This window comes from Akebia trifoliata, chromosome 6, assembly GCF_017979445.1.
Source record: "Akebia trifoliata isolate Shusen 1 chromosome 6, ASM1797944v1, whole genome shotgun sequence".
NCBI classification, from domain to species: Eukaryota; Viridiplantae; Streptophyta; class Magnoliopsida; order Ranunculales; family Lardizabalaceae; genus Akebia; species Akebia trifoliata.
Window position 1 is genome coordinate 1,502,153 of NC_141380.1, and position 27,994 is coordinate 1,530,146.

The following is a 27,994-nucleotide window of genomic DNA, read 5'->3' on the forward strand; positions in this document are numbered from 1 at the left end:
TTGTGTCAGAGTGACTGCTCATGACATTGCGTTAGACACTCATAGAATCATAGATGCTTCACACATGTAGGAAAAGCATCTATCGTTTTGTGCACATCTCCACGTCAACTCATTGTCTAACATAGTGTGTTAGGTGGTTTTGCAGGGTGCAGTCTCTGTTTGTTGACTATCATGATTATCTTCTTCAAACTCCGCTAGCTACAATTGTAGCTTGTTGCTCGCTTTTTCTCAGTCAGTAGTGGCTTAATTATGTAGTGGTCGACATTCCTATGTGCTCCTCCTTCCCTCCTCTTAAGAAAGGTCACCTTTGGATTATGTCATGACGCTTTGGTTATGAAGATCATCGAGGTCTAGGTCTATGGATGTTTTACACAAGTACTTTAACATTTTCTTATCAATAATATCAAAGGATTTATCTCAGATCTCGAATGAGTCAAGTAAATGTGATGGGTGATTCACATTGACTCTGTTACGTCGAATGTTGATACCATAATTTGCGTTCAAATATTGCCTTCATCCATTGATTACCAACCGCAAACTTGTTTGCTTATCAAAATAAAATAGTATAGCATAACAAAAATGAGTGTTGAGCAATCTTGTCTCAAGTTACATTTTAGAAGAAAAAAATTGAGAAAGCCTCAACCAAAATATTATGGGATAATGTAAATTATTTATAGAACATGCAATGTTTCGTTTCCATCTTAGATGGAATATTTCAAATCATAGAAAAGTTTAAGACGTGATTAGTATAACATCATTAAATTCCTATCTTGATTTTGTGATAACTTCTCAACCTTTTTTTTTTTTTTTTTTCGATTAATAAAGATACCCACCACATATACTTTTTGCAATTCTATAAGTTATATAGAAGGAAAAGAAGAAGAAGGAGAAGAAGAACTCGATCATTCGTCTCATTCACAGATGACACTATGATGATTGTTTATTACCCTTTTGTAAATTATCCTCCTTTTTAATTTTAGAGTCGTGATAATTTGACTACCTCACATGAAATACTCAATCGACTCTCCTAACATAACAAGTTTGGGAGTTGTAAATCTGTACATCTCAAGATACACAATTCCCTCATGATACATTTTTTAATGGAGAAGTGCAGTTGTGTATCCCAAGGTGTATAGATCTACGACTCTCAAACTTATCACGTCAAGAGAGTTGATTGCATGTGCCACATGGGATAGTCAGACTATCACCATTCTTTGTTTTTTTTCATAAGCATTTAATTCCCTATTAATATGGTATATTAAACATGTCCTATTGTATCAAATTAACTGGATTTTTTGATATTGATTTAGACGAAAGTCATATCGAATTTGAATATTTATACCATTTTTTTTATTTCAAACCCATTTTCTCCATATTATGTACCATCATGAACTCTGAGATTGATAGGTAAAATCTCAGAACTAAAATATTTATGGAAAATCTCATAATCATTTTCTTTCTACAAAAGCACCCTGGTATCAAACAGATTGGACGGACGTTACCCTTCGACAGTTCGAAGTGACAAAGTGTAAGACAGATGTCTAGTCCCATCCTTTTTTTGGTTCCCGAATATTTACAGAACTCTGTTATCAACTGCACGTAAACGTAACGGCAAATCCATCCTTGACAAGAAGATCTTTTGTTTTAAAATACAGAAATATATCCTAGTGTTCCAATTTTACACTTAACTTTTAGCTAAATGTCTAAAACTTCCCTAATTGGGGGTACAAAAGAGAAAAAAAAATGGAGATAAATAAATTTCCTAGTGATACATTCATTAGGAATCCCTAGAAATATTCTCTAACTATATATTTTAGAGAGTTACTATTGCCCCCATCAGTTTTTACTAACACCACACCAACTATATGTAATTCTTTGATGATTTACGTAAAAATTGATGTGGCATTAGTAAAAGTTGTTGTGACAATAGCAGTTCTCATATTTTGTTGTAACTACATTAATAATACTAACAAACCCGCCTTATCCCAAAGATTTGAAATCGATAAATTGATCATGTTCCTTCATTCTATTCAATCAAAGAGCTAAGCCTATAACTATTGAAAGAACTCATATCATTTTTCATTGTCTCAGTTTATGTTCTATTTGGTATTCTATTTACTGTTTTAAGACTTTCAATTTGAATATTTTTCTAACTAAGCTTATAATTGACCTTCTTTAAAATTTTCGAAGTGTCTCAAACAACTTTCGCGTAGATTGATCTATTCAAACTACTTATATATATAATTTAGTGTTGTAAAGCATAGCTGGTCTTCTTTTATCATATACAATTTAATTCACTCATTTAATTGGAATGTGTTTGTGACACAACACCACATAAGCACAGTTCCACTTTAATCATTTACATTTGAGTCGTGTTGGATTGACTATGTAGGACATTATGTTAGACATTACATTGCCGTGGAGGTGCACCCAAAGCCATAGATTTTTTCACTTGTATCTTGAGGAAAAACATTTATGGTTTTGTGCACCTCCATGTTAGTAGAGCGTCTAACACAGTGTCCTACGCAATCCTTTCAATATTTTTCTTTATATTTTATTGTTTTAATAATGTTTTCCTTAATCTCTCCATGCTAATCTTTAATAGTTCCTAGATAAGCAAAGTGATGCTCTTGGACGAATCTACAATTCCTATCAACTTAAAGTTTATGAGGATACAATATATCTAATGAGTTCTGTTGAGGTACTCTTGAGATTTTCGAAGAATTAAAAATGGGAAAATTCTGAAGTGACTTTGAAATTTACTCTATTTGACACTTTGTTGACATGAAAGTGTGTTTAGAACCATATATATTTTTCATTTAAATACAAGTAAAAAAGCATCTATGGCTCTTTATGCACCTCCGCAACAACAAAGTGTGACATAGTAAATTTTAAAGTCACCCTAGTACGATTGTTAGAAACGTCCTATTTTTTTTTTCTTTCAAATTGATGACTTACCTAATGTCTTGATCTTTTCACGGGGATTTACATTATATTATTATCTTTAACCTCTTACCAAATTTACATTTTTTTTTTTTTCAAAAACCTCCATTATCTTCAACCTCTTCATTTTAGATTAGTTTATTTGAGCTCTTTGACATCATCTATATATCATTATTTTCATGTTAAAAAAAAAAAAAAAATCCCTAGATTTTTCTTTTGAAATAATCATCGTCTCTCCCAAGTACCAAGAACTATTTATTTTGCTGTACATTTTTTTTCAAGGTTAAGGACATGCAATCTTAATAGAGAAGACTAGGGTAAGAGTTCTAGTTATTATTGAAATGAGTAATGATTTTCTAACTCTCCCACATGGCATTCTCGAAATACTCTCCTGACATCACGTGCACTAGAACCATAGATCTTTACTCGTCGGATACTCAATTGCACATATTTATGAAGATGTGCAGATGTGTATCCGAGGCATAAAATCTATGATTCTAACACATGCAACGTCAGGACAGTATAAATCTATTATTCTAACACATGCCACGTCAGTAGAGTATTTTGAATATGCCACGTGGGAGAGTCCGATAATCACGACTCTACAGAAATATATGGTTTTTACTTTTCGTGTAAAACTTTACATGAAGAGGTGAAAAGACTTACAAGAATATAACTGGAACACTTTTTTTTATTCAACCATGAAACTTTATCAAATAAACCATTAAAGAGTGTGTCATGACTTCAAATCATAGTTTTCCGTACGGTGGGGCTTTACAGGATTCCATTTGTCAGGAAAAAATCAGCTATGCTTACGTTTGAAAAATGATAAAATCGGAATATAAAAGGAAATAAGAGGACACTGCCACATCTGCTTAGTTAATTTACAAAGAGAACTGTTATAAAGAACATTTTTAAGTGTATTTAATTAATGTTGTCTAATTATTCTAGAAACAATAAATAATAAATATAATAAAAAGATTATAGTGAGAAAATTATGGATAAAGAAATAATTTTCTTTATTTTGTTCTTTAAAAATCCACTATTCATCTCTAATTCACAATAGCAAACAAGGATACTAAGTGATAAAATAACTTTTCCTTGTGTCAAAATCAAATAATTATGATTTGAAAGTGTCCCACACTATCAATGGATCCGTTAATACTTGAATATTGATTGATGACTTGAGATTCAAATTTGAAATTTATGATTCACTATACAGGACTTAGATTTGATATCGTATTGGATCAATTATATTTATATATATAATTGTGGACCGTCCATTTTTTGTAAACTGTTTTTGATGGGGTTAGAAGTTTTGGAATGGGCTGATTTTTGGTGATGATGATCTCCTCACCATAGAGATCATCCTCACCAAAAATCAGCCCATTCCAAAACCTCTAACTCATGTTTTGAAAAATGTTTTGTCAAAAAGTTTGCTAAAAAGTTGGCCATTGAACGCCCCCCTATATATATATATATATAGAGAGAGAGAGAGAGAGAGAGAGAGAGAGAGAGAGAAAGGGGGGGGGGGGTTGTGATTATTTGACATCCCCTTTGACACATACCCCCCATACACCTCCTGAAGTGGCATAGGCTAAAATCATAGATTTTTTCCTTCGGGATACACAAATATACATCCCCATAAATATATATGTTTGTGTATCTTGAGAAAAAGAATTTATAGTTCTAGCACATGCTACATCAAGGGCATGTATCAGAGGGGGGGTGTCAAAAAATCATTATTCATATATATATATATATATATAATATTTTAGAGGTTGCATAAGTGGAGGTGATAGTTGCATATTTTTTTTTCTAATAAAGGGGAGCGAATCAAACATTTGAAATAAAGATGTCAACTTTCACTACCCCACATGATTTTTAGCATATTTTCTTGTATGGTGAAATAGACCCCACCACAAATGATTCCATTAAAGCAATCAAAGCTAGCTAGGTAGGAAAATAGGCTTTCAAATAATTAGGTCATCTTACCTCATGTAAATAATATTTTGTCAGTAATCTACTTTGATTTAAAATATAGGTTGTATGATAAATTATTTAGTAAGAAATCACGTGCAGCGACTTAGATGTGATTCCTAATAAATAATCAATTCCAATGCAAGTAGCCTCCAAATTGAGATTAACCATTAATATGACAATGATAAGGGTGGCATAATAATCAAATCAGGACTTCAACATGAAAATAACAAAGCCAATGCTTCCTTATTTTGAAAAAAAAAGGATACAACACCAAGGTTGCAAATCTAATTTTCATGAAAAAAATACTTTATAGGAAGATTTTTAATTTGACCATGTTGATTTCTTAAAGAATGACCCTAACCATGCCCTCCACCACTTACTCAATTGCCATATCATATCTTGAATGAATCATAGTTGTGAAGGTTTTTTATAGGTCCCACCCCTCGAAAGTTGTAAAGTCTTCAAATCTTCATTTGATTTTCAATCTTTCGATCTCCCTCCTTGAATAGTAATGGTCAAGTTGAATTTTAACTTTTTGAACGGTTGAAGGATGAGGTTCTGGTGTAATGCCTATAAAAAATCCTCTGATTATTAAGTTAGTAAGAAAGTAGAGATTGATAAAAGATGAATGTAGATTTTAAGGAAGAAGATGATGAAAAATGAGTTGCAAAATGGGTTTTTTGCGATAGAGGATGAATCCTAATTTTTTTGGAGCTTGCAGATACTGGGACAAATGTCACCGCACTAATGGTCCAAGTTTCCACCACGTGGAGTCCGAGTTGAATGAAGGCTACTGACTCTTACATCAATTGTGTTGCCCCTTCCCTCACAAATGTTAATACTCAAGTTTGATTAAGAATAATTTTGAAATGATTTCAAAGATTGACCTCATGTCGCACTTTCCTGACGTGGAGGTGGGTACGAATCATAGATGTTTTTCATTGAGATACGAGTAAAAAAGCATATATGATTTTGTGCACACATGCATGGTAGGAAAGTACGAAATGAGATCACTCCAGCACAACTCTTTGATTAATAGTGTCTCAACGTATTAATTACTAAGTTGATTTGATTTCAGTATTTGAGGGAAGGTGAATCAAGGAATGTCACTCTCGTCATTATTGATCATCATAAATTCTTTGTCTTATTATACCCGAGGTTTGTTTGTCCGAGTTAGTGAATTTATCAATTTGAAATATCCTTTTGATTGATGAGACTCACTAACCTCTAGGCCTTGCTTCTACTCTAGCTCGGGTGGTTCAATTTTAAAGCCAACCACAACGTTATTTGAGTTCAATAATTTGCTCAGTTGATGCTACCCTACCCAACTCATAACGGTCATCTGATCCCATTACCTATTGTTTGGTATTTTACACAGTGCCCACCAAACTCAAAGGGATACTTGCCCTTATGTCAGGTCATGACAAAAATGGGCTCCACAATTGTCTTAAAGCCACACCAATCAGATTCTCTTGATTGTTAACATGTGGGATGAATGTTTGTGACCGACACATCAGGTTTCCAGTTTTTATTCGACTGTCGATATGGCTAAGACCACGTCTCACGAAACGGAAGTCTTGAGTTCAAATCCCCCCTTTGGAGCCACATAAAAGGATTTATCCAACAAGAAGAATTTTCATGTGTTGGCCTTTCTTGAAAATCATAACTTTAAAACTCGAATCGAAGGTCCATTGAGATTAGTGACATTGACTACTCGCGAATCAACTCGGATGAGTCAGTTAAAAATATATTCTATTTTTAAATATTAAAAATAAATAAATAAAAAGAAGTATTTTTTTATCCCCCACAAAAAGATTTTAGATTTATTTGGCCAAGAGCGAGATTAGCTCCACTCTTCTTATGTGTGATACAAATATTAGTCCGCTGAGTTTTTTGTTACGAAGCAATGACTAAACATCCTGATGTGGTGATCCAAAAAAAAAAAAATTATTATTATTATCGCTTTGGATGCCAGCGGTAGGCTTGCATTGTGGGTCGTAAGCCAGTATGACGTGAGAGGGATGCATCACGCTAAAAGCCAACCTAAAAATACGGTTAAATCCAATAACATTGGCCCCCAATTCGCTAAGATGAGGAAATGCCAATGATATAAAACCAATTCCAATAGATATATTGAACGTTCCCATTGGTGTGCATCCAATAGGCATTGAACCTATGAATTTTACTAGATCATTCTGCGTCGTTTTTACTGAACCAATTCAAGATCTCTTCTCTACTATTTGATATTAGGGTCACTAGAACTAATAACTAAACATCAATCCAACAGATGAGCACTTGATTTGAAATTCAGCGGACTCCAAATTTATTAGTGACATCTGCTTCATGTATGGGATCCATTCATATACTCCAAATAGGCTTGAACGATGAAATCGATTCATGTGTCGACCTCAATATTTGTAATAATGAGAAGATGATTATGATGGTTGGAAAACTCCAAATTGAATAACATTCAATAATTAGTTTACAGATACATTAGATGTCTAGGAACACTCTCTATCAACTGGTGAAAGGTTTCAAGATGTCTGATTGTGTCACATTTTACACAGTGAAAAAGGTGCCAACTAGCTTAGTTGGTAATACATTGAATCGGAAAGAATAATGCAATTGATTTGAGCTTTTTAGTTCTACTGACCTTCACTAAGGTATTAATTTCAATTTCATTGTCCATATCAATCATTCATTTCGATCAACGTTGAATGCTACATTTTTTCACGAAAATTGAAAACTTGTAAAGTTTTTTGTTTGACAATTCTAAAAACTTATAAATAAGTAAAAAAAAAAAAAAAAAAAAATCTGACTACTATAATTATGAATGAAAATGATTGTAATCATTATATTCTTTTATATTTTAACTACTTAAAAGCAAAATAGAATAGAGACGCCATGTGAAAAGGTCAGACACACATGGTTTTATAACTCGTTTTGACGTCTTGTCTCAGATGAGTTTTCCGATATGTTTGCATCGTCTTGTTCAACAATGAGAAAAATGAACTATAATTTTAAATCTCGACTAATACATTTGACTTGTCTATCTGGCTTGTTGGTGGATGATATCATGACATATTGGACGAATTGTCTCGGTCTAGGACGAGATTTAAAACCATGGACACACATAATCTCTCCTATGGAACGTGCTTGACAAATTGTCTTATTAGATGTGTAAAATAACCAAAATCTAAGACCCACTCGAGCTTAAATTACCCAAAACAGTCTTGGGCCTTACTTGGGCTGGGGTTCGTTAATTTATTTTGGGCTCTTGCAAAGATTTCAAACCTAACCCAATTTTGAAAATCAAAATTGAACTGGTATGTTGGGCCAAAGCTCTTATTGGGTTGGGCTCTGGAAGAGCTGTTTGAGTTGGGATTGATCTCCAACCTCCAACTGGAGTTGCATAGCTCACCTTACCGTATTTGATTCCAACACCTATCCAACCAGTTTTTTTTTTTTTTTTTTGATAACCGGGTATCCATATAGACAGCGGACCAGACCGGCACCGGATCTGGGCTTTGCCCAGTCCACAGACCATGGTCTTGTCTAAGGACTAGTCCTCGGACTGCACATAAGTGAGGGTGGTCCTCGCAAGTGGCCCCTGAGGAATTAATGTTCACATTGGGTATTGAACTCACGACCAATGAGCATAAATCGCTTATTGGTCTGAAATTACCATTGAGCCAACCCCTCGGGGTTCCCCAACCGAATTTTTGTTCTTCACAACAATTGTCCTATTAATTAGATAAATTTTATGACAAATTCATAAATATTATCATTTGGATTGTTGTCTTAAACAGTGAATAAAATTTCATAACCATATAGGTAGAGACAGCTATGAAAAGGAATAAGCCTCTAAAGTGTTATTATTAAGGATGGATCAACCACTAAATGTAATTATGATATCTTTTGACTTAATTTACCTCTGTCTAACTCATGTTTTTCTATCAACCGAAACCATCGATCACTTTGTTGCCTAAGTGAACAACATCCTACAAATTAAATCTAACCAAAACTAAATATAAATTATAGATAATGAATTGGATTTGAAAAAAGTAATCCCCTTCGACCCCACTGAAATTATTTTCACCCTTTTTGCTACGCATTCGTGAAAATGGTTGAAGCTAAGTCTCGTTCACAAATCCTTAATTCAACTCATTTTATGCTTATGGTAAAAAATAATTATTGATGAAGGATGAACTATATGTTTTGCTCAGATTGGTAATATTGAGCGAAAAAATGAAAAATTGCTAAACATATTTTGAAGTTTAGTTTGTGTGATTCAGTCTCTAGAGAATCTTTTTTGCATGTGCTAGAATTATTGGTAATGCATCTCCTCATGTGTGTATGCTGTGAAGATATGTCGAATAAGTCCCCTATCATCCTTGAGGTACATCACAATCGTAAACAATTGATCGTCATCACGTTCAAGTTGGATGTCGTTGAAGTGGTTTTCTTTGTCATAAATTCTCCAATTCCATAGTATCTCTAACACCTTTATATAGTTTTCGCTTGGAGATTCTCACATCGGACCTTGTAAGCCTTTCTTATTATCGTAGTTTTTTTTGATAATCAGGTATCCTTGTAGACAATGGGCATGTATCTCGGCTTTATTTAGTCCATAGACCATGGTCTTGTTCAAGGATTAGTCCCTGGCACGTGCAACGCCCGCACATCACACGCATCGAGGTAAATGATAGTGCACCCTCGTAGGTGGCCCTTGACGAATTACTGTTCATACTGGGTATTGAACTCATGACCTATGGGCACTAATCGCTTATCGATTAGAAACTGCCATTGAGCCAACCCCTCAGAGTTGATTATCGTAGATTGTTGGTCACAATCTTTTTGAAAACCACCATCTTGATGCTTAGTCTAGAATGCACTTAACACCTTGGTATTTTATTTATCTTTTGACAAATTTTTTCCTCTAACTTATTTGAAATCCAAAGTACCTCTGCAACAAAGGATTGTTTTGAATGTTTCAACATTGTTTAGACAGTCTATCAAATAGAATTTTAAGTATGGGTTAGGATCTGTAGACACATGAGACATGAATTCATATGTTCACACACAATTCCTACTGTGTATATGCTATACATCCAATGGTTGAAATAAAAGATGTATCTTGAGAATATATTATGGATCTCTAAAATATGTCTTAACCATTAGATCTCACAAATACACGATCAAGATTGTGTGTGAACATATGAGTTCACTTTTATGAGTTTACAGATCTCTTGACCCTTTTAAGTATTTCTACTTAATGCTCAGAGTTTTCAGTACTTAAAATCTTTATTATTTTTAAATTGACAAACAACCCATATACAAGAAACGAGAATTTACTCCAATTGATTTGGGTCCATTAACTTTTTCTCTAGATCATCAAAAATTTTGTTATAAGATTTTGAGTTTTTTCGTTAATGAATAATATAAATCCTATCACTTAAAAAAAAAAATTCTAAAGAAACTATTTGAAAAAAAAAAAACAAAAAACAGCACCAAAACACCCACCAAATTACCAAATGTGCAAAACGGATCTCTCAAATCAATGAAGAAAGAATCCCAGTACTTTGGTATATATTAGTAGATCGATGGAAACAAGCTTTAGGTGACTCTTTACAAAATGTTTAACAGATATGGGAAGCTAGGCTAACAAAAGCTTTTAATTATTTTGTCGTTAAGTGAACACATGTTCTATAATATTACCATTTCACTGTCCCACACACACTAAGGCCAATCGTAAGGTACCTATCAGTGTGTAGCCAAGTATGGTCCCACCTAAAAAGCTTCATAGATATTTATCAATTTATGTTTTGGATCTGATCTGATCAATTTGATATAAATAGGATGGGACCCACAACACTCGTCTCTTTCTTAAATTGCTAACGTGATCAGAGGATCACCATAGCCATCAATCAATCATGATTCATACCTCATGTTCACTTATATTAAATTACACACCTTCCCATAAACCATCCATCATCTCTCTCTGTCTCTGTCCCTCTCTCTGTCTCTCTCTCTCTCATGGCGAAACTGAAGAAATAACAGTTTCTCTCTCTCTCTGCAACTCTCCCTCTCTCATGGCGGGAGCTCTTGAATGTTGGTCGAGTCGGGCCAGCACCGAAGAAGACATGGTAGAGCAGATTTTGATGAAAACCCAAGACAGATCAGAAGGTGTTCCAGAGACCTCTTTAGCTGGAGGTGTTAAAGATTCATCTTCTTCAGCAGTACAGAAGAGGTTACAGAAACTCAGTCGCAATTTTTCTGGAGCCATTGCGAACCTCAAGAACTCACTGAATCTGGATTCGGTTCGTGATTCACCAACGGCTAGGATCGATAGTTGCAGGAAACTTGTGTGGGGTGGCGTTCTACGGAATCTTACCCAGCTCTACCCTGGTAGTCAGCTCCCTGAGAAACTTCTCTCCAACATTCGAAAGCATTTCGATTCGTTACCACTCAGGTATTTTGAAAATTAATGACAATTTGAACGAATTCGGATTTGGGTTTTAATGGGTTTTTTGAATTTCTGTCTCAAATGGTTAAAGTTTGAATCTTTTTGGGGGTTCTTTCTTGTTTTATTCTTTTATTTTTTTATTTTTAGTTATGCTCAAGCGGATTTCGACATGAAAGATGTTTTTCTTCACATTCGATTGATCGAACAATCAGTGGTTGATGACCATCCTGCGATTTTGATTCAAGAAGTATCTGATAATGAAAACCATGGATCTGTTTTCAAGCTCACATTTGCTTGTAATTCTACGATTTCGTGGCCGATGATGTCGGGGGCATTGGACAGTGCGGCCATTTGTTGCAAGAAGATCCAGATCTTTGAAAAAAAGAGTTCTACTCTTGGGATTGTTCTTGTTCTTGTTCAATCTGGGCAAGAGAAATCCTTCAAGAATAGAATCGAAACTGCCCTGAAATCTGCTTTGAAGAAGCCGAAACCAACAACAATGAAGCTCCCTTTTGGGCTTTGTGGATGCCAAGAGGAGAACACTCGAGGCCGACAAATAGGAGAGATTGATGACAACAATGAGCATGATTACGAAAATGGCATTGAGAATTCAATCCCAATGGTTCAGCTGCAGACTCCCTTACCCAATTCGGCATTCATTGTATCTGTCGATGAGTGGCAGACTATACAATCTGGGGGAGACGAGATTCGAAAATGGCTATTGAACTCTGATGAAATAGAGTTCCTTGATCAGATTGGAACAAATTCCTTCAAGGGTGTTTACAAGGGAAAACGGGTTGCAATTGAAAAGTTTAGAGGGTGTGAGAGAGGGAATGCTTATGAGTTTGAGCTCCGAAGAGATCTGTTGGAGTTGATGAGCTGTGGGCATAAGAGTATTCTACAATTCCATGGGGTTTGCATTGATGAAAATCATGGGTTGTGTGTGGTGACGAAGATAATGGAAGGGGGATCAGTTCATGAAGTTATGCAAAAGAGCAAGAAACTTCAGGTCAAAGACGTAATTAGGATTTCTGCCGATGTTGCAGAAGGGCTCAAATTCATGAATGATCATTGTGTCTCTTATAAAGATCTCAACACACAAAGGATCCTACTTGATCGGCAGGGGAATGCTTGTGTTGGGGACATGGGTATTGTCACAGTTTGCAAGAGCATTGGAGAAGCAACGGACTACGAAACTGATGGATACCGATGGTTAGCTCCCGAGGTTGGTTTGTACCCTCTTACTTCTACCATTCATGCCTAAGTACTCCTAATTGCATTAACAAAAATTGGTCTCAAACATTGATTTGGAGTCTGGACCATCCATTTGATGGTCTATCAATTGACTTGGCCATGCTCCAAATATCACAGCAAACAAGGCCTTTGTAGCCATCCAATAGATTTGCATTAACGTTATCAAGTTGGTGAAATACTTCGAGTATCTATGGAAGATACAGCTTTCATTGGGCAGAAGATAGAAGGAAGCATACAGCTTCCTCTACAGAGTACTGCCCACATTGTATCTTAGAAATTACTATACTTAACCATAATAACTCTACCTGACAAACCCATTCAGTGATGCACATTTTAGTTACTAACCTTGAACAAAAATATTTTACTGTTACAAGATTTTGCTAATCTTTTCAGCTATACATAGTTTTCCAAACCCAAACACTGAATTACTGTAACTTTACCAAAACCCATTACCCTTTCTATTGTCTAAGCAGCTTAGACTCCATGTTACCAAGTGCAAACCACAGCTCACTTAAATTAAACCTTTCTGTCCCCTTCTTGATGCTTATCTTGATCAAGCATGCCAAACTTGTTTTCATAATTGCTTTTGCTTTACACTTGAATATTACTGTTTCCTTTTTCGAAGCATGCCCAGGATTTTCATTAAACAAATTGAATTGGTTTCATTAGTGCCACTTCCACTCAAATTGTGGTCCCACCCTACATACTTTTTTGAAGGATACCCAGGATTAAAATTGGATGAGATTTTGTCGTTAAGCTTATCTAAGTTGTAAAATTAGAGTTTTCTTCCAAATTCGCTGCACTTGCTCCCAAGATTACATTTTTAATTGTAAGTCATGTCCCTCTAAACTTAAATCCTTATTCTTTTGGGTTTAGCTAAGCTATCAAGTAATGATTTTGTTGGCTTTATTTTGTGGGGAACAGATCATTGCGGGTGATCCAGAGAGTGTTACAGAGACGTGGATGAGCAATGTGTACAGTTATGGGATGGTAGTCTGGGAGATGGTTACTGGGGAAGCACCTTATGCTACTTATTCACCTGTTCAGGCTGCGGTGGGGATTGCTGCCTGTGGGCTAAGACCAGAGATCCCCAAGGATTGTCCTCAAGTCCTACGGTCATTGATGACAAAATGCTGGAACAGTAGCCCTTCTAAGCGTCCTCAGTTCTCCGAAATCTTAGCTACATTGCTACGATCCAATAACAACAGTAGGTGATGAAATGGTGAAACTTTTGGAGATCCATGAATGCTAATCTGCCTTTGTTAAGTAGTTGTTGCCACGCCCAAGTGTAGATTAAAGTTGTATGTTGTTTTATTGGCAGAAATGAAGGATCTACTGCCCTTTAATACATAAAATCTACATTTCTCTCTGTCCCTCTCAAACAACTTTGCTGTTTCTTCTATTTTCTTTCTTTTTGTCGGCTTCTTTCTGTGGGGATATGAGTGGTGATGGTCGTAGGTCCATTTTCATTACGTGTCTTTATGGATGTTGAAGGTTTAACCCCTTCTTTTGAGACTTTTGTTGAAAAAGTTTTTTTCAGATTGAGAAAAAAACAAAAGGAACCGAAGATTGTGGGGGACTTCCATTGGACTTGAGACAGGGGCCTACAAAATTGAGTAATATGAAGCTTTGTTCACCTCTTTTTTGCTCTGATTGTGAGTTAGTGGATAATGGGCCCTCTTGTCTTTCTCACAGCTGGGTAGTATCTCTCAATCGATCTCTCGTTTTGCAGGAAGAACATTCTAATCCTTAGCCATTGGTTGGTTTTTCTAGGTTATCAACAAATTTTTCATGCAAAAGATTTTTTCGTTTGCCCTATGTTACCTGGTTCATCGGTTTGAATTTGGGTTTGTGGTTTGCCATTCTAGTATGAACCCGGTTCGTAGGGGTGGGTAGAGATAATTCGTTTCTCGCTTCACTTTGGTTTCCTAGATCGGTTCGCTTGTGCATATATATAATTCAAGTATACAAGTTATAAGTACGATTGTAATGTTTAAAAATTCTTAGTTAAATAAAAATAAATCAATATAATAATCCAAATTTTAAACATAAGCAATGAAAAAATAGGGTGGGTGAGACATGGTCCCCCATTTTTTGTGAATATTAGAGATACCCCCTATGTTTTGAAACTGATGATATGCATCTCTTGACCTCAGGTTTTTTAATAGATTACTAGGAAAATACCTAAATGCCCTCATCATCATCTTCGGGCTCTCAAATCTTTATAATGTTCTTTTGTAATCTACCTAATCTCATCCTTAATTCATCGTTTTCAACTTAAGATTAACCCTTTGTTGAAAACCTGGAGTTTTTTTAGCGAAAAATTCATAGGTTTCTTCTTCTCAAAAACCTTATTTTTGATTTTTCTTCCAAACTAGAAATCTTCAAGTGCTTCAACTTTCCTATTAAAGTCAATTAATCTATTCAATATTAGCTCTTGTCCATCATTTTCTTCCTTGCTTTAACCCATGGTAGAAAACCCTAGATTTTTTCAACCCAAATTCCTTCATTTCGTATTTCAAAAGAAAAAAAAAAAAAACATTCTATCGTTCACCTACAAGTTTGAAAGTTGAAGTAGATAGAAATTTAAAGTTGAAGATGGGATTTTAAATTTTAACGAAAGAGATTGAAGATGACTGATTTTTGAGAAGAAAAATCAAGGGATTTTGATTGGTGGTTGAAATCGAGGGCATTTGGGTATTTTTATGTTAGTGTACCAAGAAGACTGAGGTCAAGGGAGAAGTGTCATCAGTTTCTAAACATAGGGTGTTATCTCTAATATTCACTAAAAAGTGAGGGGCCAAGTCTAAATCACCTAAAAAAAATATAATAAATTGATTTGATTCACCGAACCAATTAAAAAATTATTCGGTTTGTCAAACCCAATCAAAATTCGATGGGTTCATAGTTCACTTGATTTTACAAACTGGTTCGTTTCGTAGCGGTTCATGGTTTGGACCAGTAGCAACGAATTGGATAACATAGGTTTTGAATCTGTTCATAGGCTGATAAAAGATTCACAGCTAGTTGGATCCATATAGTTAAATAAATAAATAAGATGGATCTATATTCTCATCTGAATCATTCAATATATCCTTGGTTTAACTATGAGGGTAACTCTACTTAAACCAAGTACCAAGAAATTTAATGGCGAAATAGGATTCTTTGGGTGACCATAATGTCTACTGATAATGTTAAAAAATGAGGTGACAATGCAGGAAAATATAGAACAAATTAACCAAGATGACAAGAGATTACAATAATAAAACAAAGGCTTCAAGAAATTTAGCCCAAAGAGAACTTTCATGTTTAGATAACTAAGGTGGGTAGAGCAGATCAACACCCTTTGAGCATCCTTGTGAGCATCACTGGTTACTATTTAAAAACTACTATAAAAAATACAACCATAGTTGATCGAAACATGCATAAGGAAACCAGACAAGCACACATCAAAGACTAAACTTAGAAACTACATACAAGGAAACCACACAAGGACACAAAAAGACTTTAACTGATTTAGAGTATTCTACAGAAGTAGTTGTCTCATGGTAGCAAATTAGAATGAAGTAGCACGAGTAAAGGATGAATTGTCTTCCAAAACCTTTCCATCGCTTGCAGTAACATTTCGGGAGTGGAAACCAAGCTCATCTCTATAACTGAGAGATTGTTGAGTGCTTGCCCCACCAGAAATAACAGAGTGATCTTGGATAAGCATCCATCCCCCAGAAACTTGAATATTAGAAAGCAAGCTCGAATAGCGCCTACTAGGCAATGAAACGGACGATCTCTCTTTCAAGGTATGAGAGACATTTGTGATCGATAAATATGTATCATTTTCAGAACCGGGTAGTGTTGAAATTACAATAGTGAGAGGGTACTTGCACTTGAAGAATGAACGACTAAGCAAGACCCTTGCATCAGACTCGACCCTCGTTTGTGTTCTCCCCTCAATTCTTTGTCGAACTTCCTTAAGCTGTCCGCCTCCCGTGAACCTTATATTGTTCTTAAACTTGTACTGATGCGAGATACGGGTGGTGAAGTTCCCCGCTGATGATTTAACCCATCCCGAGAATTTGGACTTTCTTCTTGCTTCTATCCTGAATGACCCATCAAGATCAACAAATTCCGATTTTCTCTGGACAGAAATAGCGGGAGCTGTGTATATAATAGACTTAGCTGACACAGAAGCTGAGCTAGGATCTAACCAGAGATGCAAATTTGCATTGACGAGCCAAAATGGAATACTATCAGTGACACCCAATCCAAAAGAGTGACTCTTCCCATCTAAAAGAAACCCGAGAAACGGAGTCAAATCAACGTCGTAAGAAGGAAGATTGAATGCCCCAATAGCCACAACAGGTTCCCAAAACAATGGGTTAATCCCTCCTGTATATATAACTGGGAAAGGCATAACCGACCCAACAAAAACATGGTCCATCGTTACAATTACTTCACGAAAAGCTCCATTTCCTCGCCCCGTAGTCAAATTGTTCAGTTCAATATAAGCATTTGGAGGATTCGAATACCAAAATTCATCATCCCCATGAAATGAGACATAAATTTCCAATACAGCCCTACGGGTATTAAGGGGAATCTGAATATCCTTCGAATGCACGTTGAGTTCATCATGAATTTGAAACCAGAACCCCGCATCGCCATCATCTGATATCGGGATTATCAAATCTGCAGGTTCTTCAGAAACAAATCCTACCTTTTGTCCTGCATTTGATCTACCAAGAGATTCTTCCAATTCTCCCCCAAAATCATCAACCACATCATCTGCAAAATCTTCCTTTATGACCTTCAATTTCCCATTTTTATACATTTGATCTGTTACTTCATGCAAAACGCTAACTTTTTTCTCTCCATAATACAACAATGAAACGTTAACGTGGTAAACGCCACTATTGACATCGTTAACTTCGTTTTCAAGCATTATAGTTAACGTGAGATTAGGCCTTAAGAACAGAGAAGAGTACTTGGTGACATCCTTACGTACCTTCCAGAAGATTCCAGATTCTGTAGGCCCGGCAGTACTGGTTCGAAGAATCTCGACACCATCGAGCCAGATTCCAGCGATCCTGTCGTGCTGCTCGCCTTGACAAGAAGCTTGAAATTCGAGGACGACACGTGTCCATGATCCAGGGCATTCGTCCTGCGGAGAGAACGAGGTGCTAAAAGGAGGTGAACCACTGGTGTTGGCGAAGTCTTCCTCAAGGAGGAGAGAAATGCAAGAAGGGTTTAGTGTGTCAGATGGGAGAGGTTTTGTGATCTCGAAGTACTCTTCTGATTCGCTTTGATGGAGAGAAGTTGGTAAGGATTTGAAGTAATGGTCAGGAAGAGAGGAAGAGAGATGGAAGAAGAGATGGAGAAGAAAGAGGTTTATGAGAAAGACAGATTTATGAGACATTTTTGTTTGATTTCTGATGATTTGAGCTTTTGCAGTTCTAGACTTCTAGTGTTCTACTACTAAGAAGTATGAACTATAAGCTTCATTAGCCTTTCAAGTGGATTTGAAATTTATAGAAGGAAGGATGATTGGACTTGAGTTGATTATTTGAGTGATTTAAATATACCCCACTATGTTTTGTTGAATATTTGAGATACCACCCTCTATTTTATTTATTTATTTTTTTTTTACTTATAAAAAAAAAAAAAAAACCTTGAATTTTCTTCTCAAAATCATTTATCTTTTAAGTATTAGGGTAAATTATTTTTAATCCATTGAACATATCTTCAACTTACTATTTTCAATCTTGTTTGTATGAGTATGGATTTTCGATAATACTCTTGAGTTGTGATAATTTGATGCTCTTTATACATTCTTATCACAAAATCGTAGATCCTTTGTTTCGAGATACACAAAAAAAAGATTTATGACTCTAGAACTTCTAAGTTAGGGAGCATTTGAAAAAAGAGCATTAGATTATCATTAGTTAGTACTTTTTCGTATAATTCTCTGTAGTGATTTTTCCACAATAGAGATTAGGTCATATTGAGAATCAATTAACACCCAAGTCCTCTACCATACAGAGAATAGAGCATAGTTAAAATAAGAGTCATGATAATCTGACTTATCCACGTGACATACTCAATCGACACCCCTGACCTGATAGGTTCAAAAATCGTAGACATATGCTCTCCTTAGGATACAAAAATGTACCTTTTTATAAGGAACTGTAGTTCTATATCCCAAGGATCTACAATTCTCGAGACTATCACGTTAAAGTGTCGATTGAGTATGCCACGTGGGTAAGTAAGATTATCACGATTCTTAAAATAAATAAAAAATTCCAAAAGAGTTATTTTTAGCCACCATCAAGAGTTTTGAAACACAAACAATCATTGAAACCTGAAATTTAAACGGTGTGGATGTAATGTTTTGTTAATGTGCCAATCGCTCAAGTGTCCAAAACTTCCTCTATTTAAAAATCCTATCTTGTTTTCTTTTGTGATTAAAGGTTTAAGTTGATTGAATACTAAGGTTGAAAAGTAGTTTTGGTAATAAAAGAAAATTACTTGAGAAGTTGAGGATGATTGGTTTAAGGTAGAAATATTAAGGATTTTTGGGTACTAGTTTAGGAAGAGAGCATTTAGTTCATCGTTCATTAGTCTACAATAGAAGAGTGTGACCATAGGGTATGTCATAAGTTTGAAAATATGGTATCTCAAATATTCACCAAAATGTGATGGGATATGTTTTAAGAGTCATGATTTTTTGATACCCCCTTTGACATACGCTTCTTGACGTGACATGAGTTACAATCACAAATCTTTTTCCTCGAGATACACAATTGCACATCCCCATAAATATGTGTAATTATTTATCCCAAAGAAAGATCTATGATTATAGTACATGACACGTCAAGGGGCGTATGGGAGAGTATTTTAGAGGGGGTATCAGAAAACCATTATTCATGTTTAAATCATCCTTAGTAAAATCAGAGCACTATTGTCACACCAAGAAACTGTCATAATGGTGTAATTGCTTTTGCTAGAAATAATATTAAAGATGTATGTTAAAGAATATGTTCCATTATACTATATTACACCTTATTATAAAGCTAGACTATGGGTTGTCAATTTGACCCGTTGGCACCCGACCCGGCCGAAGAAAATAAGTTTTATAGCCTTGATCTTGTGCCTGCAAAGATAGGTCGGATTCAAAAAATTTCAGCCAATTAAAATTTGTGCCCAACCCGATTTGACCCATTATTGTATATCATATGAAGTTACATGTATGATTTTGTAATTAAAAAAATTACAAAACCATATCATAAAATAGCAAATACTTTTATCTCTTAACTGTTTTTCAACTTGAATCAATATTGGACCACTATAGGGGAAGTTTAGTACTAGTCTAAGATACATCCCACTAATTGGGCCCAACCTGAACCACTACAGGGAATTATAATTGGGGGCCAATCATACTCCTAAGCATAGTTTGAAAACTCGGTTTTCGTCTGGTCTCGACAAGACCAAGTTGACTTGGTTGAGATTTTTAAAATGTCTTATGAGATATCTTGTTAATCTCGTGAGATGATGTGAATGTTGAGATACCATGCAAATCAATATTGTTGCTTATCGAGACTAAGATGACTCGAGGTGAATCATCTGAGTCTCAGACGAGATTTAAAATCATGGTCTTAAGAGTAAGATTATTTATTTGAAAATTTCTAAATAATTTTAATCTTATGTAAATACTAAGTAACTTGATGTGCAACAGTTCACTAATAAATAATATAAAAAAAACAAATTTTAATAAAATGGTTATACAGGGAGGATAATAATAATTATTATTCTAAAAAAAAGTTAATGTTACTTTCTTAGTACGCTAAGATGGGAGCGGATCCTCTGGAACACATTTTTCATTTAGATTCCTAAAGTCTTTTTCGACGATTAACAAAGCAACAGATTGACAAGATAGCAGAATCCCATCATTTGAATTTGAGCTCATTTATCAATTATTTTTTACGACTACGATCAAATTTTTAAAAAGATTTATTTTTTTGATCTAGATCATGAGTACTAAAAGGCTGAGGTGTTATTTATTTATCTATTTATTATTATTATTTTTAAGGTGACACCTCTCTATCAAGTATTCGTGTTCCGAAGTATTATTGGCTCTGCGCCTTTAGCCTTTTTGACATTAAAACGTTACTTATTTGCAATTGCAAGCAAACGATAGAAGCGAAGCTGCAGCGAATCCACACTTTCGGTTTTTACGTCAATTTCACTCTGTCTCTCCCTAAAATTCCTGATTACTAACAAACAAAAGGCGCGAAGCTGCAACGAACCTTGGTCCTTTGAATTTATATGAGAGATCGAATCTTTCCTTAGATTCCAACTTTTTTCAATCAGGGTGATTTAGATAAACCCCTCCTGACAAATATTTCGGATACCACTATGTTTTCAAACTAGTGACAATGTGATATGGATGTATATATAACTCTTGACCTCAGTCTTCTTGAATATGTAATCATTTATTATAGATAATGACCTAAATGCCCTATTAAAAATCCATCATAAAATATTTTTACCTTGAGTGCTGATAATTTGACGTACTTTTGGCTCGCGCATGCTAATGTGGAAGCATATAAGTTATTAAGGAAAAGAGATAAAATTTCTCTTTTTTGCCCGACATATTTATTTTTTAGATTTTAAATCTTAGAAAAGATCATTGAGCCCACATTGGTTATCACATTAACAATCCAACAATACAACCATCTAGATTTCAATAAAATATTCATATTATTATTATTATTTTTTTTTTTAACATTTGTCTTTCGAGCTTGATCGAAGGTGTTTAAAATGGATGGCTAACGAGCACCCAAATTTAAAAATAAAATTCAATGGTGAAGAATAACTATTTTTCTTTTTTTTTTTTTAATTAAAAAAAGTTCATATAATTTTATCCTCTACAACCTCATTTCATCGGATTATGATTTATGTCACAAGATAATTAGATCTGAAAGTTTCTTTTTTTCACCATAGGCAGGAGAGAGAAATTTTTTTTCTTTTTTTTTTTAAATAAATTATGTGCTTTCACGTCAATGTGCGTCAAAAGTACGTCAAATTATCAACACTCTTTTACCCTACCATTTAAGTGCAAGAACAAGATAGGATTTTTGGGAAAGTTGAAAACGGTGTATTTCTCATGTAGGAAAATTATGTTTTTTTCCCCCTCTTTAGCTAGAGACTACAAATGAATATAATGTCATTTTAAAGGAGCCACTTAACTAAGTAGTAAAGGCTCGAGGAGAGTTGATTCCATGACTTATGTTTAAATCCCTTTGAAGCCATCTTCACCTCCATCAACCACCAATCTCTCGTTTTCTTAGCCAAAAGAATAAATAAAAAAAATATTTTTTTTTTTTTGATTAGTAAATAAAAAAATATTTTTATGTCTATATCTCTTAAGAAATTGAGGCCATGAGGATACGATCTCAGTTTGAAAAAAAAAACAATATGTATCTCAAATACTCATCAAAACCCTTGAATAATAGATATTTTTGACGTATTCAAACTCTTCTTTGTTCCATTGTTTTCAATCTTATATTGATCTCTTGCAGAAATCTTTTCAACAACTATAATAAATATTTTTGATATAATGAAACTCATCTTCATGCCATAGTTTTCAATCTTATTTGATCTCTTGTAGAAAACTCATGATTTTTCTATCCAAAATTTCATTGAATTTTTAATTTTATTTTTATAAAAAAATATGTTTTTATGATTTGAAGCTTGAAGGAGATAGAACCTCGAGGTTTGAAGACAAGAGTAAATATTTTAGATAACCTTATGTTTTCAAGCTGATGTATGCCCCTCTATGCTGTAGTGAATATTTGAGATATCTCCTTCTGGTTTCAAGTTGATGACATGATCCTCTTAACCTCGGTCTTCTCTCATGAACTAATGAAAAGTGACCTCAATGCTTTCATCATCACCACTATTGCTTATTACTTTATTATAACGCATAGATGACAATGACGTTTCCAATTCATTTGGTACAAAGGCTTCTGGGGAAGACGGCACCATCCACACCACATCAACAACAAAGCCTTGTCCCAAAGATTTGGAAGGAATGAAAAAGTTAAAGAGGAAAAAAAAATCACTCTTGTGTACCAAGAAATTTAATGGTGAAATAGGATTCATGTGTGTCGACCTTAATGTCTACGATTAAGCGTATGATAAGGACGTTTCCAACAACCAGAAAGAAAAGATGCCAATGCAAGAAAATATAAAAAAAGTAACCAAAGATCAAAAGCGCATCTAAATCCACAAAAAGAGAAATAAAAGTCCCATATAATCGGAATTGTCTCAAAATCCCTACTCCGGATTATCACTTAGTAACTGCTTCAGGAAATGTTGACATGCAATTTAGCCCAGAAGTATGCCCAAAAAGAACTTCCATGAGCAGAGCAGCACCAATGATGATTTTCAGATTTTATGAGCCTCACTGTTTACTACTAAAGCTATTGGATTATTGATCGTTAAACTTCCTCCGCTCACTATAGAAGTAATGTTAGAACTGTAAGTTCTACAACAAAATGCATGTTTATGGAATACAGTTGCGCACCGTTCTCTGAGGTCAGTAAGAGCCTAATGATTTTTCAATTTTTTATTTTTTTCTGTTAGTGAGGACTTGAAGTAGATGACACATATTAAACTGAGTCTCTACATAAGATAAATATGTCTCAGTACAAAAATTACAACAAAACATACAACCCATATGGTTGATTGAAACTACATACAAGGAAAGCACACGCACTAGCTTATTTATATGCACAGAAAAGCACACAAAGACAAGTAGCTTATTTAGAATATTTTATGGAATAGATATTTCACGGCATCAACGATACCTGAACCCAAATCAGTAGTGTGAGCACAAGTACTGTCTGAATTGTCTTCCAAAAGCTTTCCATTGGTTGTGGAAACAGCTCGCGTGTAGCAACCGTACTCGTCTCTATAACTGAGAGTTTGGTGTGTGCTTGCCCCACCAGAAAGAACAGAGTGATCTTGGACCTCCATCCATCCCACCGAAACCTGATTGTTAGAAATGGAGCTCGTATAGCGTCCACTAGGCAAAGTAAGGGAAGTACTCTCAATTAAGGAATGAGAGACATTAGTGGAGGATGAAGATGTATTAGTCTGAGAACCGGGTTGAGTTGAAATTATGATTTTGAGAGGATACTTTCTCTTGAAGAATGTTCGACTGATCAAGTACCTTGCACCTAGGGACTCGACCGTCACTTCTGTTTTCGCCTTTATCTTTTGCTTAACTTCCTTAACCTGTCCATTTCCCTTGAACTTTATTTTGTTCTTAAACTTGAATTCATGTGAGACTTGGGTGGTGAGGTTCCCGGCCGATGACTTAACCCATCCAGAGAAAGTGGCCCTTCTATTTGTTTCTATCTTAAACGATCCATCTAATTTGTTGAATTTCGAATTTCTTTGGATAGTAATAGCGGGAGCTTGGTATATAATGGGCATCGCCATCACAGAAGATGAGCCATGATCTAACCAGAGATGCAAATTTGCATCAACAAGCCAAAAGGGAATACTATCGGTGACTCCCAGTCCAAAAGAGTGACTCTTCCCATCTAAAAGAGACCCGAGAAACGGAGTCAAATCAAGGTCGTAAGAAGGAAGATTGAATGCCCCAATAGCCACAACAGGTTCCCATGACAATGGGTTGATCCCTCCAGTAAATATAACTGGAAAGGGCATAACCGATCCGATAAAAACCCCATCCATTTTTACGATAATTTCACGAAAAGCTCCATTTCCTCTCCCAGTAGACAATTGGTTCTGTTCGATATAAGCATTCGGAGGGTTTGAATACCAGAATTCATCATCCCCATGAAATGAGACATAAATTTCCAATACAGCACGATGGGTATTTAGGGGAATTTGAATATCCTTTGAATTCACACCCATTGCGTCCTCAATTCGAAACCAGAACCCCCCATCTCCATTACCTGAAATGGGGATTATCAAATCTGCAGGTTTTTCAGAAAAAATCCCTCCTTTTTGTGCTGTATTTGATCTACCACGAGATTCTTCAGATAATAACCCCAATTCTCCCTCTCCCCCAAAATTTTCAACGAATGCAACTGCAAAATCTTCCTCTGATACTTGATGCAAAACCCTAGTTTCTTTCCCTCCATAATACAGCAAAGAAACGTTAACGTGGTAAATGCCAGTATAGACTTCATTAACGACGTTTTCAAGCATCACAGTTAACGTGATAGAAGGCTTTAAGAGCAAAGATGAGTACTTGGTGACATCCTTACGCACCTTCCAGAAGATTCCAGATTCTGTAGGCTCGGCAGTACTGGTTCGGAGAATCTCGACACCGTCGAGCCAGATTCCAACGATCCTGTCGTACTGCTCTCCCTTACAAGAAGCGCGAAATTCGAGGAAGATCTGAGTCCATGGTTGAGGGCAATCGAGCGGTGGAGAGTAGATGACGGAAACCGGAGGTGACCCCATGGTGTTGGCGAAGTCATGTTGAAGGAGTAGAGAAGAACAAGAAGGGTTTAGTGGGTCAGATGGTGTAGGCTTTGTAACCTCGAAGTACTCGGCTGATACATTTTCATGGAGGGAAGTTGGCACGGATTTGAAGTAACGGTCGGGAAGAGATGAAGAGAGATGAATGAAACAGAGGAAGAAGAGAAGGAGATTCACAACAGAACGATTGTGAAACATTTTGATGGATTTGCAAAAATTTGCAGTTCTACTTCTACAAGACAATACTGCACTATTACAAGCGTATGCAACTGCGTATTGGCTTTGAGATGGATATATTAATATTACTGAGTAAAGAACGAAGTATGATGACGTTGACATGATTTTTTGGTGATTTAGAGATGCCTCTCAATATTTTAGTGAATATTTGAGATACCACGCTGTGTTTTTTACCTGATGATATACTCCTTGACATCGGTCTCGTCTTATAGAATAAGAAAATTACCTATATGCCATCGTCTTCAACCTTAATTTATTTCCTCAAAACTTTTTTTTTTCTTTTTAGAGTCGTGATAATCCGATTCCCCTGGTGTGGAGTGTGCCAGAACCATAGATTTCCTTTCATCGAGATACATAACTGCACAAATTTATGGGGATGTGTGATTCTATATCCTAAGGCATAAAGTCTATAATTCTGGCACACCCCATGTCAGGAGATGGGGGAGTCATATTATAACTCTTGAATTTTTGGGGTGAATTATTTTTAGAAAAATGCTAAGTGACTTAAAATTACAATTGAAGTAGCACTAAGAGTATACTTGAGCGTGCATAAAACAATTGATGTTTTTCCTCAAGATACAAGTGTTATATATTTGAGAAAAATCAATAGTTCTCTACAAACAATGCCATTTCAAGTGTTATTTTGAGTCACACAAGTAAGACTCTTATTTTTAATCTATTAAACCTCATCTTTAATGTATTATTTTCAACCTTGCCTTTATCCCTTATAAAAACTCTTGATTTTTTTTATCCAATATTTTATCTTCTTTTAATTTCAAAAAAGTCATGATTTTCTAATGCCCTGATGTGGCATGTGCTCATGGATCGGAAGATGGATCAATTAAATTTTTGAAAGAAATTAGAAGCTATTCATGAAAATCCTAATATGATGGAGATTGCCCAATTTATATTCTGATTATTCACATAGCATAGCCATTCTTGAACTTATCTAAGTAATGGCTATCTAAGTTGGATCAAAATTATAAGTTGGATTACCTTAATCATAATAGAATTTTCGGAATTAAAACATGTAAGCAAGCAAGAATTTAAATCTACACTAGAGGGATTAATTTGCTATGGCTTCCTTAACTTCTCTAATGAGAATTTAGCCAATCATTGCAAGCATTGTAATTGCAGAAAAACAATAAAAGAGAAAAGAGAGAATAGGTGAAGAAGATGAAGATGATGATCGATCCGAATTCTTCTTTTATAGCTCTCCCAACAATTTACAAAGAAAAAGAATTGAACACTCTTGATGTTCTCACTACACTCAAGAGAACTCTCAATAGAAAATTACAGCAAATTAAAGAGAGGAACAATCAAAAATTAGAGAAGAAGAGAGCAAGGAGAGGCACTTTCTCTAAAATCAACCCTCAAATTTATAATGTTCGTATTCGGGCAATCGGGTTAATTTTTCGGATGATTCGCTTCAAACTACCCATTCAGTTACAACCACCGAAGCTTCTAGAAACTTCTGTGAAAATCTCGAGGGCCAATTCCTCGAAATGACCGCGGCGCGGTCATGGCTAGCCGCGGCGCGGTGACGTGGCGCCCAAATCCTTCGAGGTTTTTCTGGATGCTTCCTTTCGGCTCGTGTATTGTAACCGTATTTGTTTCGCGATTTGTTAGCTTCCACGTGCGCTACAATTAACACTAATATATCATTAGCTCTATTAATTTGGATAAATAAAATAATTTTGCAATTATTTAAAGGAACTAACATTTATGTAATGGTAATCTTAGTGCAATTGTGGTCCCAAAATTGAATAATTGGGACCTTATCAGCATGGGCTAAAACCATTGATTTTTCCTCAAGATATACAATTGCATATCCCATAAAATATGTGCAATTGTGTTTCTCGAGAATAAAGATCTATGATTATAGTACATTCCACATCAGGGCGTCTAGGAGCATATGATAGTAAGAGGGGGGGGGGGGGGTATTGATTCCATTACAAAACTTTTTCTAACTAGTACAATCACATTACCTCCACATGTTACACATGATTGTAGCATATAGAAATCACTTTCTAACTTATTCGCATGCTTACTCCGTCTACATCATGTATATGACCCACATCTTCTCAACTTACTACCATGGTTCTAAATCTCGTTCGAGATCGGGATGACTCGTTGGATTTACATGGTGTCTCCAACTTCACATCATCTCACAAGATGAATAAGATGACTCAAACAATATTTTGAAAATCTTGGATAAGCCAGTAAAACTTGATCGAGTCAATTGTGATTTTGTAAATTTTGTTTAAAATAATTAATTTTTTAGAATTTACATATTTATTATATAAATAAAAGTTGATTTTATGATTAAACATCTTCAAATCTATTATATTTTATTAAAATATATATAATTATTTTCATTTAAATATGTATATATATGAATTAATAATTTTAAATCGAGTTAAACAATTTATCTCATCTGAGACAAATCAATCTCATCCATGAACAGGAGTAGGGGTGGCAATGGATCGGACTGTGTTGAGGTAAGGATATTATGAAAACTTATCAAACCCATTTAATAATCATGTCTAAAACTTAAACCTAATCCATTTAGAAATATGTATACTTGACCCAACCCAT

At 35.2% G+C, this 27,994-nt stretch overlaps 1 protein-coding gene and 2 pseudogenes across 1 annotated transcript; 1 reads left to right on the forward strand and 2 right to left on the reverse strand.

Moving 5' to 3' along the window:
* The first annotated feature begins 10,921 nt into the window (after positions 1–10,921).
* Positions 10,922–14,015, forward strand: LOC147399460 (uncharacterized). The gene is made up of 3 exons (XM_086444828.1): positions 10,922–11,398; positions 11,540–12,617; positions 13,571–14,015. Exons 1-3 carry the CDS (start codon positions 11,019–11,021, stop codon positions 13,859–13,861), a joined length of 1,749 nt encoding a protein of 582 aa, XP_086300954.1. The 5' UTR covers positions 10,922–11,018; the 3' UTR covers positions 13,862–14,015.
* Positions 14,016–15,906: 1,891 nt separating this feature from the next.
* Positions 15,907–18,155, reverse strand: LOC147399461 (peptide-N4-(N-acetyl-beta-glucosaminyl)asparagine amidase A pseudogene; annotated as a pseudogene).
* A 5,153-nt stretch (positions 18,156–23,308) lies between these two features.
* Positions 23,309–25,513, reverse strand: LOC147399462 (peptide-N4-(N-acetyl-beta-glucosaminyl)asparagine amidase A pseudogene; annotated as a pseudogene).
* Positions 25,514–27,994: the final 2,481 nt, after the last annotated feature.

Excerpts from the sequence above, each read along its gene's own strand:
- LOC147399460 (XM_086444828.1), top strand. The coding sequence starts at position 11,019 with ATGGCGGGAGCTCTTGAATGTTGGTCGAGTCGGGCCAGCACCGAAGAA. Across the intron at positions 11,399-11,539 it reads TTCGATTCGTTACCACTCAG|TTATGCTCAAGCGGATTTCG; the intron begins GTATTTTGAAAA and ends TTTTATTTTTAG. Across the intron at positions 12,618-13,570 it reads ACCGATGGTTAGCTCCCGAG|ATCATTGCGGGTGATCCAGA; the intron begins GTTGGTTTGTAC and ends TGTGGGGAACAG.